The sequence below is a fragment of the Canis lupus genome, chromosome 4, assembly GCF_048164855.1.
Source record: "Canis lupus baileyi chromosome 4, mCanLup2.hap1, whole genome shotgun sequence".
Classification (NCBI taxonomy): Eukaryota; Metazoa; Chordata; class Mammalia; order Carnivora; family Canidae; genus Canis; species Canis lupus.
This window is the reverse complement of record NC_132841.1, coordinates 72,252,569-72,269,376: the sequence shown is the minus strand read 5'-3', so window position 1 is coordinate 72,269,376 and position 16,808 is coordinate 72,252,569. Positions and strand designations below refer to the sequence as shown.

The following is a 16,808-nucleotide window of genomic DNA, read 5'->3' as shown; positions in this document are numbered from 1 at the left end:
GATTTGAGGCAAAAAAAGAAAACAAAATTTCACAAACAAAAAAATAAATATATGAACGCAGATTTTTAGATATTGTATATTAAAGGTAGTAGATTGACAGCTAAGAATTTAATTTTTAAAAATTAATGATACTTTCAGATTTTATTATTATTCACCCTGGGTAACAGACTTCTAGCTAACAGGCAGCCAATTCTAGAAGACTATCTAGCAGTAAAATACCTCCAAAGGCTTTCTCATAGGCTTTCTCTTTTTTTTTTTTTTTAATTTTTATTTATTTGTGATAGTCACAGAGAGAGAGAGAGAGAATGAGGCAGAGACACAGGCAGAGGGAGAAGCAGGCTCCATGCACCGGGAGCCCGACGTGGGATTTGATCCCGGGTCTCCAGGATCGCGCCCTGGGCCAAAGGCAGGCGCCAAACCGCTGCGCCACCCAGGGATCCCTCTCATAGGCTTTCTCTTTTAAGAATGTTTCTGAAATGCATATACACCATTTGCATCAAAAAACATTTTCTACATGCTCAACTTCAGACAGAAATGAAAACTAAACAGTCGGGTGCCTTTTTATGACCTATCACATGGGTAAAGATAAAGGAGTTAGCTAAATCACAGTGATGACCCAAAAAAAAGGCTCATAAGTGAGAAGATACAGAAGCATTATTTGTAAGATAAAAATACTGGAAACCAACCAATGCATTCAAAAATAAAGAATTTGTTAAATATTTTATGGCACAGCTGGAAGAAGGAATATGCTTATAAAGTACTTTTTAATGATATGGGGAAATGTATGGCATAAACAGAAATCAAAGTGAAAAGCAAGGGATACAAAATACAGGTAACTTTTGTTATCCAAATCCAATCCATTCTTACAAATGTGCTGCACAGATACCAAGAGAGTTTTTAAATGAGGGAAAAAAGATGTCCTAGGCCATCCCATATTCCCAAACATTAAACAATTCTTAAACATCTAACTAACTACCCATCATGGAGTATTAAATATAAAGCATTTTAAACATCACTTCTAAATTAACATTCATTTAATCCATTAGTTTGTGTGCACATGCAGTAGTACTGACCATTTCAGATAGAATACTGATACTGTACTGCAGACATATACTGTAAGCAAATACATAAGTAAATTCTATACCTTGTATATATGTAAATACTATATGTATAAACTATACTATAATAATGAAACAATTAAAGAGACAGTCTAACTGGTGTGTCCAAAGAAAGCTGGGTAAAAAACAAACACTGGAACCCATGAAGGGTTAAATTCTAGAGAAGACAGCAATAATATTTGGAAGATGAAAGTTCAGATAGTGAGGGAGGACACCTGTACTATCTACTGTATCAAACTATGTAAAATGTGCAAAAGAAGATTGAAAGAAATATCATCAAAATACTACTTCTAAGGCGCCTGGGTGGCACAGTTGGTTAAGCATCCAACTACTGGTTTTGGCTCAGGTTGTGATTTTGGGTCATGGAATCAGCCCTACATGGGGCTGTGTACTCCACGCAGAGTCTGAGTCAGCTTGAGTTTCTCTCCCTCTCCCTCTGCCCCCTCCCCCACTAAAATAAACAAACCTTTAAAAAAATGTTACTTCTAAGTAGTATAATTATAGTTAATTTCATCTTCTTCATAACTTTGCTACATTATCCAAATATTCTACTATGATTATATTTTAATTTTTTTTTAATTTTTATTTATTTATGATAGTCACAGAGAGAGAGAGAGGCAGACACACAGGCAGAGGGAGAAGCAGGCTCCATGCACCGAGAGCCCGATGTGGGATTTGATCCCGGGTCTCCAGGATCGCACCCTGGGCCAAAGGCAGGCGCCAAACCGCTGCACCACCCAGGGATCCCTATGATTATATATTATTTTGAAACCACATCTATAAATATCATTTTAAAATAATATAAAACTAGAGGTTTAAAAAAGCACTTGCAAGGTTCTGAACACAGTTAAGAGCAACTGTTTCCTAAATATAGAAAAGAACTTCTATAACACAAGGTCAGATCACTTACATGAATGAGGAAGTTTGTCAGGCAAAATTCCAAATAATAGTTCCTTCAACTTTTATTTACTCTATTCTTGGACACAGTTACACATGCCCTTCCCACACCAAACCCAATCTAGTCCTCTTCCTCACTCAACTTCACCAGCCAAAGCTCCAGGCTTCTTGGTTTTAGGCATGAAATCCCAGTGATGGCAATTAATGGCATAGAGAACCGAAATTCAAAACATTATTTCTACTGATTTAGGATGTAGTCCATGGTATTTTGAACAAAATTTTCTATTATGGCTTAAGTTGTAAATTCAACATTTAATCTTAAGTTTAAAATTTGTAAAATATATGCCAGGGTTGAGAACAAGAACCTGGAATGAACACCTACTATCCCTTAAAATTCACTTTAAGTCATTGTTTTGAAGAAAAAATTTAGATACATTAAATGTTGCCAAAAATAAATGAATTTTAGGGATGCCTGGGTGGCTCAGTGGTTGAGCATCTGCTTTCGGCTCAGGGCGTGATCCTGGGGTCTTGGGATGGAGTCCCGTATCAGGCTCCCCGAGAGGGGCCTGCTTCTCCTTCTGTCTATGTCTCTGCCTCTCTCTGTGTCTCTCATAAATAAATAAAATCTTTAAAAAAATAAATATATATGAATTTTAAAAATTAAAGTAAAATAGTATTTTACCTGGGTCTGTATTTGTACTTGCATCCTGACATTCTATAGCCTTCTTTCTTACAGAGGCCATGAAATGCAACCCAGCTGAAGTATTAATATCATCTTGCAGCATTTCTTAAACATAACAAAACATTGAAAGCAATCACTGAGAAGCCAACATATTACCTGGAATCCAAATGCAGAGTATCTAACTCAAGGGAGGGGAGGTATGGGGTGCCAAGGTGTTATCAAAATGGACTTTCTGAATGAGGTGCTACCTACATTAACTCTCAAAGGCAGCTCAGTGAAATCAAAACCAAAATTGTGGAAGATTCTCTATATCCAGAGGTAGAACCTAGATGTTCTTCTGGCTAATGAAGCTGCAGTAGAAAATGTTAAGCAAGAAAATGATATGGTCCAACTGATGTTCTAGAAAAACCACCTAAGCCAGTGTGTGGAAAGCAGATGGGAGTGGCTAAATCGAAGATAATCAGACAAGTGAGGCTGCTGTAACAGTTCAGATAAGTACCTCCAGTAATGGTGAAAAATGGAGCAGAAACGATAGATTTAAAATTACAAAGAAGGTAAAACAGACAAGACCTGGTTACTGACTAAGTGAGAAGGTGGGGAAAAGTAGAATCCAGGGAACCTATGTTTTGGGGTTGAGTAGGAAGTGACACAAATGGGGATGGACAAGGAGCAGAAAACAAAGCAGCTGGAAGGGGGAGGAAAACAAATCGGGACTGTGCATACTGCAGGTGAGGTCATTTCCACCCAAGCGGAAAAGTTCTGCAGCAAGTAGAATCCAAGTCCAAAGTCTATTAAGGGAGTTTGGATTTTCCTGGGACATCATCCAGGACGACTAAGGAGCAGAAGAGATGATCAATAATGGCACAATGTAGTATAATAAAAATATATATATTGGTCTTCATCCTTGGTTCTAAGCATAGAATTCCTTAAATCTTTGGAATTTCCTGAGTAATTTCCTGTTGTTATTCATGGATGAGCCCCTTTTGACTATATCTGGGCTTATGCTAGTGAGGTGTCCCTTGACAGGCCCCCAGATAGCTTCGATGCTGGTCACCAGAGGAATGAACCACACAATCAGAGGGTTAGAACTCTCATCAGCCTCACCCCGGCCCCCCTACCTCTGCGGAAAGGAGAGCAGCTGCAGATGGAGTTCAGTCACCAAGAGCTAATGATGTAATCAATCACACCCATATAAAGAAATGTCCATAAAAATCCTGAAACAATGAGGTTAACAGGGCTTCTGGGTTGATGAGCAGAGGGATGTGCTGGGAGTGTGGAGAGTGTAGAAACTCTGTGCCCTCAATCTCCAAACCTTCCTATATGCATCTTTTCCATTTGGCTATTCCTAAATTTTATCCTTTATAATCAAACTATAATCATAAGTAAAGCACTTCTCTGAGTTCTGTAATCACTGTAGCAAATTAGTGAACCTGGAAGGTGAGTCATGGGAATCTCTGTGTAGTTGACTGGGCAAAAATGCAGGTGTAAGGGGACCCCATTTGTAGCTAATATCTGAAGTGGTAAATCTTTTGGGACTGAGCCATTAATCTGTGGGATCTGTGTTAATTCTAGGCTATTATCAGAATTGAATTGAATTATATAGGACGTCAATTGGTATCAGAGAATTGGAGATTATTGTTGTTTGAAATGATACAATGTACACCCACTAGAGTACTATGTAGTCACTAAAAAGGACATTGTAGGGATGCCTGGGTGGCTCAGTGGTTGAGCATCTGCCTTCAGCTCAGGGCGTGATCCTGGGTTCCAGGATCAAGTCCCACATCAGTCTCCTTGCAGGGAGTCTGCTTCTGCCTCTGCCTGTGTCTCTGCTTCTGTGTGTGTGTGTGTGTGTGTCGTGAATAAATAAATAAAATATTTTAAAAAAATGACATTGTAGAAGAATGTCTAGTGATATGGGAAGATATTTACCTCAACACTAGTATGTAAAAACAAATAAGTAATAAACAAGGAGGTATTCTTTATATATATTATATATATAATATATATAAACATATATAAATGTACATAAATATATATGTGTATTTATAGATATATATGGGTGGAGATATTTAAAAAAATAAACCTTAAAATACTATTAACACTAGCTATCCCTAGACAGAAAAATTATGGGAGTTTTTTTGTGGGGGGAAGATTTTAATATTCTTCTTATTCCCTATTTGTATTTCCTAATTTTTCTCCAGTGAACATGTATTACCTTCACAAAGCCAAAAAACAAAACAAAACACTTAAGGGTGAGAAAAAAAGTGGTTTTAAGACAAGCGAGTGGGAAAGAATAGAAGATGGGTTAGGAAGCTGAGAGACAAGAGCTAAGCAGGTCAGTTGGGGAAGAAAACTGCCCAATATAGCTAGGCGGAAGCCTGACAAAGGGCAGTGGCATGAAGAAAGGGAGGGAGGACCAGGTTGAGAAGTAAGTGACGGGAAGGGGTAACCAAGGTGAGGGATAAATCAAGATGACTTTCAAGGTAAAACTCTTGACCAGTCAAGAGAATGGTGATATGACTAATAGCAAGAAGCCAGTTTAAAATCTGGACATGTTGAATCTAAGGCGAAAGAAAAGAAAGATGAGAGAGGACAGGTGTGTATTTGAGTGTCACCAAACAAATGTTAAGAGCTGAAGTCGTGAGACTGAATGTTTATGTGTACGTGTATGAAAATTACTGAGGAAAAAGCCTCAGGGAATGCATGTTATTTGGTGGCAGGAAACCAATTGAGCCACTAGGGAAAGGGAAGAACTTCCTATCTTATACACAGGTACTCTTTTCTCAACTGATTCCTTAATGTGTTTCTATGATGAATTCAACAGACACGTTCTTCCATAATTTCCTTTTAGACCTTGTATATCAGTAACTTATCGTAGATTTTAATTAATTGCCTACTCTACGATAGGGACCACCAAATTTTTTCTGTAAAGGGCCAGAAAATAAATATTTTAGGCTTTGCAGACTGTATGATTCCTCTTGCAAGAAGCAAACCCTGCTGCAGTGCATAATCTGTCATCAACAAGGTGTAAATATATGGGCATAGCTGCATTTCAATAAAACTTGATTTACAAAGGGGCGCCTGGGTGGCACAGTAAGTGAGCCTCTGACTCAGGGTTTCAGCACAAGTTGTGCTCTCAGGGTCATGAGATCGAGCCTCATGTCAGGCTGAGTGTGCTCAGTGGGGAGTCTGCTTGAGATTCTCTCTCCCCTTTCCTTGCCTCTGCCCCTCCCCCAAATCATAACACATGCATGTGTGCACTCTCTCTCTCTAAAGTAAGTAAATAAATCTTTTTTTAAAAACTTGATTTACAAAAACAGGCATGGTCTGGATCTGGCCTGTGGGCCACAGTTTGTCAATCACTGCTCGACCAGATAACACACCAAAACACAAACACACACACATACATACATACACACTCTATCTTGTCAAAGATAAAATGAAAATAACTTAGTCTCAAAACATAAAAAAAAAATTTAGTCTCACTTTTACATACATAATTCTAGAAAGCTGTTAACTTTGAACTGAGACACTACATTAATCATGCTTATACATACCAAAAGGAATATCGAAGTCATCCAAAGGCTGGGAACGAGGATCTTCTTGTTGCTCCTAAATGAATCCCCAAATGATCAACTATGATTATAACTCAAAAACATTATTTTGAAAAAAATTCAATAGCTAAGAGGACTGTTGAATGTTTATGTATGCGTTCACATACATTCTAGAAATATTTATTTACTCTATCAAAGTAACTCCACAAAGGAGTTCACAAAACTCACAAACCAAACAATAAAAAAAGAACATTACCAATTTAATGCAGCTTCTAAATTACAATGTGCACTTCCCCACTACAGAGTAGCTTTAACATTCAACTAGTACCCCCACCCTACCCAAACTGCTCAGGGACTCAGCAATGTTACTTAGTGCCTCCAAATATGCTCTTGAGGCTTACTGAAGTATGCTTTTATAAAAATCCTTGTAAACAAAACTGTGTTTATCTAATTTGTTGCAAAAAAAGGTAAACTGTCATCAAATTTAGAAGGAATGTTTGAAAAGATCTGATTTGAATATCAGGTTATGTAACAAACCTACGTGTGGGAAATGTAACAGGAGCCACCCAAAGAACATGTATGACATGCATTAATATATCACGGAAAAAAGCAAGGAATGATTTCAAATATAAAAACATCACACAGGCAGATGCTCTAAACTATATTTCTTTTATTTATCATCAACTCACTTTTCGCAAATGCAACTATATGTCTACTATTCCATGGAGGGATGCAGCAGGGTTTATGTACTTAACGATATAAAGATTCTCCTAATCACAATCAGAAGATTCCAGCAATCAGAAGACTAGATAAACCATAAAGACATTCCCAACTCTGTACATGCAGATCAGGGAAGCATACCTTGGGTTTTGTAACTATTTCTGAATCATTATCATTAACAAGGGAACCCTCTGGTTGGGAAGCCACACTTGGCTTTCTCTTTAGTTTTTCTGATCCTTTTTCTTGCAGCTCTTTCTCAGCTCGTCGTCTTCGTCTGTTAAAGACAAGAGAATAAAACATGTTACTACTTTAGGAACATCGGTTCTTCACTTATGTCATGCTATATAGGGAGACAGTTATCAAAATTATGCCAATAAATTATTTTCAGTGGCATATAATTAAATCAGCAACATACTTTGCTAGAATTTGAGCAAATATAAGCAAAGGTCAGGGAGACATGAAAGTTATTTCTAGTTCCTCTACTACTGAACTGACTTTTCTGTGTTAGTCACTGGAATCTCCAGTCAGAGTCACACGTTTTAGGTAATTTTCAAACTCTCTTTTCTTCAGACTCTGAGATAACCCCAGAAACCCTATGGGATGACTCCAGGCACCCTTCTGAAGAAGTTAAGAACACTTGAGTCACCTCAGTGAAATCCCAGCAGGGAAGAAAGAAGGCCCAAGAAGCTAAGGAGAAGACTTACATGGAAGGAAGGAACCATTTCTGGAAAGAGAGCACTGGTAATAGATTTTAGGATCTAATAAATGTGAAACTCTTAAAGTATTTTCTAGACTCAGTAATAACCTACCAGTCAATACATTTTTGCATACCCATCATGAGTAAAACACTATAAACCCTCTTCATTAGATGTCACAGGCTTGCTTTATATGTGCATGTTTTAGTGTCCTGAAACAATTCACATCACTTATCCTCCTGCTTCCTATGTAAGAATCTAGAGAATATAGTAAGCTGAATAGCAGTATTACTTCAGTGCATTAGATAGTACATGGAATATTGTATGAGATGGCAAATATTTGTCCTACAAAAGAAAACTGCTCATAATGTTACAGAAAAATGTAAAAGAAACTTCCAGTCTATGAATTCCAGTATGGAATTCCTTAATAAAATGTAAGAAATAATATTATTTCCCTCTCACAATATAGAAATTTTCTATAGGTCCTGGGATCGAGTTCCACACGGGCTCCTCAGGGAGCCTGCTTCTCTCTCTGCTTGTATCTCTGCCTCTCTCTCTCTCTGCATCTCTCATGAATAAATAAAATATGTAGAAAAAACTTGCCTTTTTTTACTGTCCCTTCCTTGTCTCACTTCAGATGGTTCTATTTTGACATTCAGAAGCTGAAGGTGTCCAGAATCGCCTTGTTCAAATAAATCATGTGTTTGTTTCTCTTGGCTTTGTTTGAATGCAATGAGGCTTTCAAGTGGAATAAGTTGTAGGTTTTTGTACTATAAGAAATAAAGCATAATAATTTAAAATTACAAACCTCAATTATGTAATATATTAATAAAAATTTCAGGAAAACATCTTTAAATTAAGTGTGTGTGTGTGTGTGTGAGAGAGAGAGAGAGAGAGAGAGAGAGAACATGTCAAGATAACAAATTGATCTGGACTGGTAAGATTTATCAGAGTATCCAGAGTTTAAAAAATAAATTCTTTTAGAGTGCTAGATATTCTGACTGGGTCATCTTATTTCAAAAACTAAGCTAGAAGTGCTAATCTTCTTAATTTCTTTTCTACATTAAAAATCTTCCACAGGGCGCCTGGGTGGCTCAGTCAGCTAAGCATCTGCCTTCGGCTTAGGTCATGATCTCAGGGTCCTGGGATCGAGCCCCACATCGGGCTCCATGCTCAGTGGAGAGTCTGCTCCTCCCTCTCCCTCTGCCTGCAACTCCCCTTGCTTGTGCTCTCTCTGTCAAATAAATAAAATCTCTTAAAAATAAAAATCTTATAAATGAAATACATAAGTCTAGCATTTGACTTAAAATGCTTTCAAACAGGGAGGATACAGAGAAGTGAAGATTATGGAAGAAACAGATTAGCAGTATGTTGATAAGTACTGACATTGGGTAATATAACTTAGGGGTTCATTATACCATTCTAATAAAAAAATTCCTTTAAATAGCTCTCAAAATATCTACTTTTCCATACCTTTAATCCTTTCTTTCCTGTTCATAGTCTGTTCAGACAAAAGAAGGCATAAGTACTACCGCTAAAGAATGACCATTTCTTTTCCCAGTACCATCTTCATATCTTAAAAGTGCATCAGAGCATGAATGATTCAATTACCTTCCTAATATGGTACTACTAATTTATAAAATTAGAGCCTAAACAATTTGAATTTCAGGGATCCCTGGGTGGCTCAGCGGTTTAGCGCCTGCCTTTGGCCCAGGGCGCGATCCTGAAGTCCCGGGATCAAGTCCTGCATCGGGCTCCCGGAATGGAGCCTGCTTCTCCCTCCTCCTGTGTCTCTGCCTCTCTATCATAAATAAATAAATAAATAAATAAATAAATAAATAAATAAATAAATAAATAAATAAATCTTAAAAAAAATAACTTGAATTTCATAAATCAAAGCTTACAACTTTAAAGAGGATTCTATGGGTTTATAAAGATTCAATCTTTTTAAGTACTTTAAAAAATACCATTCTTAAAAACATGCACAACTATTTATAGACCTGGGTCTATTTAACTACTTTAAACTGTAACAGATTTGAAGGCAATCATATAACTACTAGGAACAGTAAATAATGTGTGTGACACTTACACATGTGCCCTCCCTTTCTCTCCCCCCACCCCAATCATACCCATATGAACAAGAATACTGGTCATTTTATTTTACTTATTTCTTCTCTGAGAAGAAGAAATACCTATGAAAAAGTCTCACCGATGCTAGCATCAGTATATAAGACAGACCTAAAAGCTTTACAATACCTAATTATCATTTTGAATTGGAATTTTATGTTACTTCCAGTAACAGAAACATTATTTTAAAAAAAGAATTGTGGGGGGAACAAAAGAAATGTGTAAGAGCTTTTCATCTCATGTGTAGTATTTATGGTATGAAAAATGCAGGACTGCTTTAACATTGCTCTGCAATGTTCATTACCGTATTTTCTGAGGATAGGCATGAATGGAGTAATGAGAGCCTTGGGTATTTTGTTTCATGTGCTATAGTACTGGTAGGTATTGAAGGAATTGTTACCAACGTCCTTGAGTCAGAGGAAAATACATAAGGAGGTTTAAGTTGTAGATGCAATAATGGAAGTCCAAAGGTATTCTGAGGAGATATCTCAAGGGGCCCTGGCTTAACATCAAGTAGTTTTTCTGGTTTTATAAATACTGAAGAGTCCTGTTGAGGTGTCAAGTTTTCTTGTCCAACATACTGATCCAGGTTCACATGCTTAGGGATTTCTGTAGTTACAGTTTCTGCCCATTTCTCCTGCTCAACTGCTTTTTTTATGGCTTCGGTATTATAGTGACTCAAATTCAAAGGGGACACTGAAGCAGTGGGCATTGTTCTTTGTGGCAAAAGAGGCTGGAAGGAAGCAGATAACCCCCATGCCTCTCTAGGCTGTGGCAGGGGCCTGAAGGGAACTTGTTGAACTCTTCCTGAATGGAAGGAGAGGGACTTAAATTCATGCTTAGGCTGAAACTGAAGCAAAGGAAAACCATCAGCAGGTCCGAAAGTTTTTGCAGCTGGGATGAGTCTAGGTGTCTTTGGAATGGCAAAAGATGGAGACAAAAGGTGGAAGGGAGAACTTCCAGCAGGAGCAGGAGGCAGTGCAGTGGTTGGTAAGCTTTGAGATGCTGGAGTTAATCCTGTACTGGGAGGTGGGCCTTCGAACTCACATAAAGGAATACTCCCATGTGGTACATTCTGGAAGAGAAAAAGAAGCTGTTATGTAAGTTTAGAGTATATTACAAACTTCTTATTTTGCAAACAATGTTCAATATGTTTTGGAGGAGGTGGAATGTAATAACTGCTAAAAATAATAAAAAGCCAACACCTGAACTGCTAGAACAACTTTAATGGTATTTTTTTAATGTGTTACCTGTAAATTTCCATGACTGTTTTGATCAGACAGCACAACTCCTTTATGGCAGTGTGGACTCTTCTTGCCATGCTCTCTGGTGTACTCTCCCACAGGCTGTGGTTTAATAAAAGATCTCTCCTTAAAATGTCTACTGGTGTCATCAACATCACTACTCCCTCTTGTGGGGTTTATTACTGGGCTTCCCACCAGAGGCACAGACTGAGGCTGCTGCAGAAGTCGATGTATATCTGAGAGGTTAGCAAAGGATGATCCTACTATTTGCATTAGGCTCGTGAAGTTGATCTGTTGCAGCTAGGATAAAATAAAAATTAAACTATTTTAAAATATAGTGAAAAAAATCTAAAGAATCAACAACAATGATCTGAGTATTCCACAACAATCATGCTTTTGTCTTAATATCTGTCAGACCCACGAATGCTGAGCAGGAGGCAGAGGTGGGGGAGATTTTTTTAAAAAGGAAAGAAAGAATACCTTCCTGTTTTCAAAGAGCTGTCAACTGGAAATATGAACTCATCATGAGATTCAGGGCTATCTATAAAGCAGTTTACATAAAAATCCCAGGGATCATAAAGGAGTGATCTGTTGGAGTGGAATGAGGACAACTACTGAAGTCCTAAAATGAGTGTTGTGATCAAATTTTCAGAAAAAAAAAAAAGCAAAGATCAGCAAACAGGTGGAAAGTGAGGACTTCCCCTGGAAAGGCTGACGAGGTGAAAGGCAAAGGGATGACCAGTCGTTGACAAATGCTGCACATCAGAATCACCTGAGCATCATTTAAAAATCCCCGTGGTCAGGTCATACCCCAGCAATAAGATCAGAATATCTGGGGATGGAAGCCAGGATTAGTATTTTTAAGATGACAAGATGATTTCAGTGTGCAGAAAAGCTTGGGAACCACTAGCATAAACACTGGCTTAGATGGAACAGGAAATTAACAGCAGCTCTAAGGAGAGGACAGGTGAGTGCGGGAGTTCCCAAACTTTGGCATGCCATCAGAATCTCCTGGAGGACTTGGAAAGCACTCTTTGCTGGGCTCCATGCCCAGTTTCTGATTTCAATAGGTCTGGGATGGGGCCTGAGAGTACACTTCTAACATTTAAGCGATGCTGATGCTACTGATCCAGAGACTGCACTCTGAAGACCACTAGACTTGTGAGAGTATAATGGGAAAAGAGGGAAGGTAAAAGCTGGCTGTGGGTCTTTCAAGCCCAACAGAAGAATTTGCACTTGATGAAACATACCAGTAGGGAAACACTGCAGGTTAAAAAAAAAAAAAAAATCTAAGTTCCCTTCAATTCCAAAAAAAAAAAAAAAGTAAAGAAAAAACATGCTTTTTTACGGAAAAAAAAAGCACACACACAAAAAATCATCCATTATCCTATCCTCAAAGATAACTAGTATTGAGATTTTTAGTGTTTTTCCTTTTACTCTGTATTTTTAAAGCAAGATTTATTTCATATTATACAAATTGGTACCTGAAATTTACAGAACACTTTAAAACAGGAAAGTAACAGTATTAAGACAGTATCTGAAAAAAAGAATGTCTTAGAAAATGCATATATAGGACAATGGAAGTCTGAAGTTCTGAGTCTAAGGCTGGCTACCGCTATAGAAACAGCAAGTGCTGTACTGAATACACTGTGGGCAAAAGAATCAAGAGGGCACACTGGATATGGGTTGTGAAAAAAAAAGAAAAGCAAAAATGTCTAAGACAGTGATTCTTAATCCTTTGTGTGCCTTAGAATTATGTGGAAAATTTGTTAAATATACAGACCAGCTACCAGCAAAGTCCCTTGGTAATCCAAAAAAAAAAAAAAAAAGGGCAGCCCCCGTGGTGCAGTGGTTTAGCACTGCCTGCAGCCCAGAGCGTGATCCTAGAGACCTGGGATCGAGTCCCACGTCGGGCTCCCTGCATGGAGCCTGCTTCTCCCTCTGCCTGTGTCTCTGTGTCTGTCATGAATAAATAAATAAAATCTTAAAAAAAAAAAAAAGAGAGAGAGAGAGAGAGGAGAGAGAAGTAGGCAGTTCAGCCTGGATTCCGGGCCTCTGAATAACAAATGAAGAGTGCCCAAAGCAGAAAAACCCCTACAATTTAATTTCATCTTGTCAATTTCTTTTTTATTTATTTATTTATTTATTTATTTATTTATGATAGTCACACAGTGAGAGAGAGAGAGGCAGAGACACAGGCAGAGGGAGAAGCAGGCTCCATGCACCGGGAGCCCGATGTGGGATTCGATCCTAGGTCTCCAGGATCGTGCCCTGGGCCAAAGGCAGGCACTAAACCACTGCGCCACCCAGGAATCCCTCATCTTGTCAATTTCTAAGAGTTTTGTTCATATTTCAAATCCTTACATATACATCATATGTGTAGATTGACTTAGTTATATGGAGATGTGCTTACCTGAACTAATTTAAACATTTCATCTTGGAGCATCTGCCTAACAGAATCTGAAGACTCTGGTAACTGAGCCCTGGGTTCATTGCTCTGGGTCTGCTGAGGTGTTGGCACAGGTGTTTGTGAGGCAACACTGACTCCATTTGACACGAAAGGTGGAACTGAGGAAGATTTATCTTTAAATGCAGAGATCTGTGTACTAGATAGAAGCATATATATAAAAAACACAATCAAGAAAAAAACAAATCAGATGTCTACAATCTGGAGAGTCTGATATTACCTTTTTCTTCTACTGTAAAGGCTTTCTGGAAGTTTTTAGGAAATTTAAACCCTAAAGCCTATCGTTCTGTACTCCTCAGCCACCTAGCCACCAGCCATCAGCACAGTACTCACGTGAATGCTATTTTATTAAGGGAGATGGAATGTCTTAGTCAGCCGTGGTCCCTCCCTATGGTGTTACAATCGACAATTTATTTGCCTGGTCCCTGCAAGCATCTGAATTTGAAAGCTGTGCAATTACTCTGAGTAGTTATATTAGGAATGTTTTTTGTTATTAAGTTTAATGATCCAGAGTGTAGTTAAGAAAACTAGAAAAAGTATGGGTTAAAAAAGTGTGTAATTCTACAATGGAATAGAGCAAATTCTTGATCATCATTAAATGTGAAACAACAGTATTGTGAACACTTCATTTCCAAACAAATCACAAAGTTTATATTTATAATTAAACTCTAACCAAAAAAATGCTTATTTAGGAATAAAAATTAAAGATCAAAATAAGTTTCTGTTTTACTTTAAATAAAACGATTGTTTGGGGATGATTTCTTAAATACAGCAGGTACTCAAATTTGTTTCTGAAGCAAATTGATTTCACAAACTAAGGGAGCAGGCATTATTATATCCAAATAAATTGATCATTGTCTCTAAAAAGAAAAGAACATATTAAATTGCTTTTAGATTATTTGGGTTTACATTCATTCCCTTTCAGTAATAATATTTGCCTTTTATCAAGCATCTAATACTAAACAGCTCAGTTACAAAACTTTATTTGGCAAATCCATGAAAAACAGGCATTACAAGTGATTTGCCTATTTTAAGACAACTTTATTGGCCTTTGTTTCCAACAAGTAGCAATGAGATAAATTCCAATAATGGAGAATTATTTTAAGTAGGGCCATGCTATGTTATCCTATTTCAGCAAGACTTCTAAACACTAAACACACTGTTCAATCTCTGTAAAAGCCCAAAAGATAGAATGGGATGAATCCATTCTATGAGAAAATTAAAAGCATTTCATACACTATTAGAAATTTGTTAGAGTCTGGAAATGAGCAATTTTAAGTAATCCATCCACTACAGTTGACCCCTGAACAAAAAACGGACTGGGGTGCCAACCCTCATGCAGTTGAAAATCCACGTATAACTTGACTTCTCAAAAACAGAACTACTAATAGCCTACTGTTAACCAGAAACACTATCACAACATAAATAGTCGATTAATATATTTTGTATGTTATGTGTATTGCATCTATATTCTTACAATAAAGTAAGCTAGAGAAAAGAAAATGTTAAGAAAGTCATGAGGAAGAGAAAATAGATTTATAGTACTGTACTGTTTTTATAAAAAAAAAATTATGTGTAAGGGGATCCAAGTGACTCAAACTCGTATTGTCCAAGGGTCAACCATACTTCTTTTTTTCAGAAAAGACTTTTTTTTTTTTTAGAAAAGACTCTTATAGAATATATAGTTCCTGTATATCTTCAAAACATAGCTGTTAGAGGAAAATCTCTCAATAATAAACTTAAAGATGTCAGAAATTTGTATCTACATTATTCTTTCAATGGTTTATGTTGCTTTCATTTTACTTAGTTTTTAGTCAAAACATTTAGTAATTATTTCAAAATGGCACAGCAGGCATCATTTCATTCTCTTATCTACTTGTAAAATATTATTATATCAAAATGGTACACAAAAATTCTTACCTAGAAGTTTCTGAACTTGTATCTACACAAAATGAATAAGGAATGGTGTGTTCAGGATTTGAAAAGGCTTTGATCATACTATAATTAAAGATTAATAATTGATTAGGAAGATATTCTTCACATTTCCTAAGGTGTAAGTGATCCAAAGCTCAGCCATCTAACAATCAAAACATTCTCTAGTCCTCTATAAGGCTTAGCTCATAATTACAATCTGTTTATATTTGTCTCCATAGCAATTAGTAACAGATTCAAACAAAAAGCAAAGAATATATCTGGATGACTGAACATATAACTTAATCACTGTTGACTGCCCAGTAGAAATAAAAGAATCTACAATGGAGGTTAGTTGGGACCTCAAATTCCACATATAATGGAGGCAGACACTTTTCCCAGAACACTACAGAGCCCTTAGTACATTTAAAACTGTAAAGACTAGTTTTTTATTAATAGAAATATGTATTTGTAAAGGCACATCACATTTAAAATATTTTTTTGTTAACTGCCCACATAAATGAACAAAAATTGTATATCGAGAAGAGAAAGAAAATCTAATTACATTGCCTCTCTTATCCAAGGTAGTTCTAAAATTCTAAAACTTCAAAAATCCTAAAAATGAAGAAAGCATGTTCCACCTGCAACAAATTAAAACTGTCTTTGGCTCCCCTTGAACAATAATATTCTAGCCAACAGAATAGCCCTATAGTGTGCAGAAAACACACTGCGACAGTGAAAGATATATATTGTGATTCATAACGGTTTTTTATTTGATCCAACAAAAACGGAATCAGTATGACAAGGTGTTTCCCTAATTAGCAGCTTTATAAACTCTGGTCTATTTACAGCTATATTTTACTTTGATAAGAGTGATAGTGATGGGAGAACAAAAGGCATTTTGTTCTAAATCTACCAAGATTTAGAAGTCTGTAACACTAAAGATCATCATTTACCACAGCTATAAAGTTAAATTTCACTAGGAACACAATATCATTATAAAATATATATTGTAAATTATGAGAAAAATAACCTCTTCATCAAATGAATCCCAGATGGCAGTAATCATCACTTCCTTACTCTTTTCCCCCTTACCCTTTTTGTTCAGTTGATTTTTCCTCCATACATGTCTCCAATGGTTCTTCCTTTGGACACTGAACCTCTCTTATGGATTGCTGCTGAAATTAATAGTACCCAAGAAGAAAATGGGTCATATAAGTAGGTATTACTGTCTTAGGTGTCTTTAGTTTCACATTCACTACTTACCCAGAGTATCAACAGTCTAAAAGCAAGTGAGAAACCAAACATGAAAATTAACTCCCAGTGCTGCTCTGATCAGATTTTTAACTGTGTGAATTGCCTTTGGCCCATCACCCTGAGCCACTGAGCTTAT

The 16,808-nt window shown here is 36.9% G+C and overlaps 1 protein-coding gene and 1 long non-coding RNA gene across 33 annotated transcripts in view; one reads left to right on the top strand and one right to left on the bottom strand.

The window, feature by feature from the left end:
• Window positions 1-7,676, top strand: part of LOC140632641 (uncharacterized) — a 52,123-nt gene extending 44,447 nt beyond the window's left edge. Inside the window, exon 3 of the long non-coding RNA XR_012030250.1 lies at window positions 7,542-7,676. This is a non-coding gene — a long non-coding RNA (uncharacterized lncRNA). The remainder of the gene's footprint in view (window positions 1-7,541) is intronic.
• Window positions 1-16,808, bottom strand: part of CPLANE1 (ciliogenesis and planar polarity effector complex subunit 1) — a 137,439-nt gene that overhangs the window by 42,278 nt on the left and 78,353 nt on the right. For 21 of the 32 annotated variants that reach the window (XR_012030245.1, XR_012030249.1, XR_012030248.1 and 18 more), the window contains 8 exons: window positions 16,511-16,593; window positions 13,451-13,643; window positions 11,044-11,337; window positions 10,098-10,868; window positions 8,270-8,436; window positions 7,113-7,245; window positions 6,255-6,309; window positions 2,698-2,802 (listed from right to left, as the gene is read on the bottom strand). Coding sequence is in view for 29 of the 32 variants with exons in the window: in XM_072824844.1 (XP_072680945.1) it covers window positions 2,698-2,802; window positions 6,255-6,309; window positions 7,113-7,245; window positions 8,270-8,436; window positions 10,098-10,868; window positions 11,044-11,337; window positions 13,451-13,643; window positions 16,511-16,593 (1,801 nt within the window). In the remaining 3 variants the exon portion in view is untranslated. Of the gene's footprint in view, window positions 1-2,697; window positions 2,803-6,254; window positions 6,310-7,112; window positions 7,246-8,269; window positions 8,437-10,097; window positions 10,869-11,043; window positions 11,338-13,450; window positions 13,644-15,424; window positions 15,503-16,510; window positions 16,594-16,808 lie in introns of all 32 variants that reach the window. The other 11 variants (XM_072824846.1, XM_072824854.1, XM_072824856.1 and 8 more) reach the window with 7 other exon arrangements.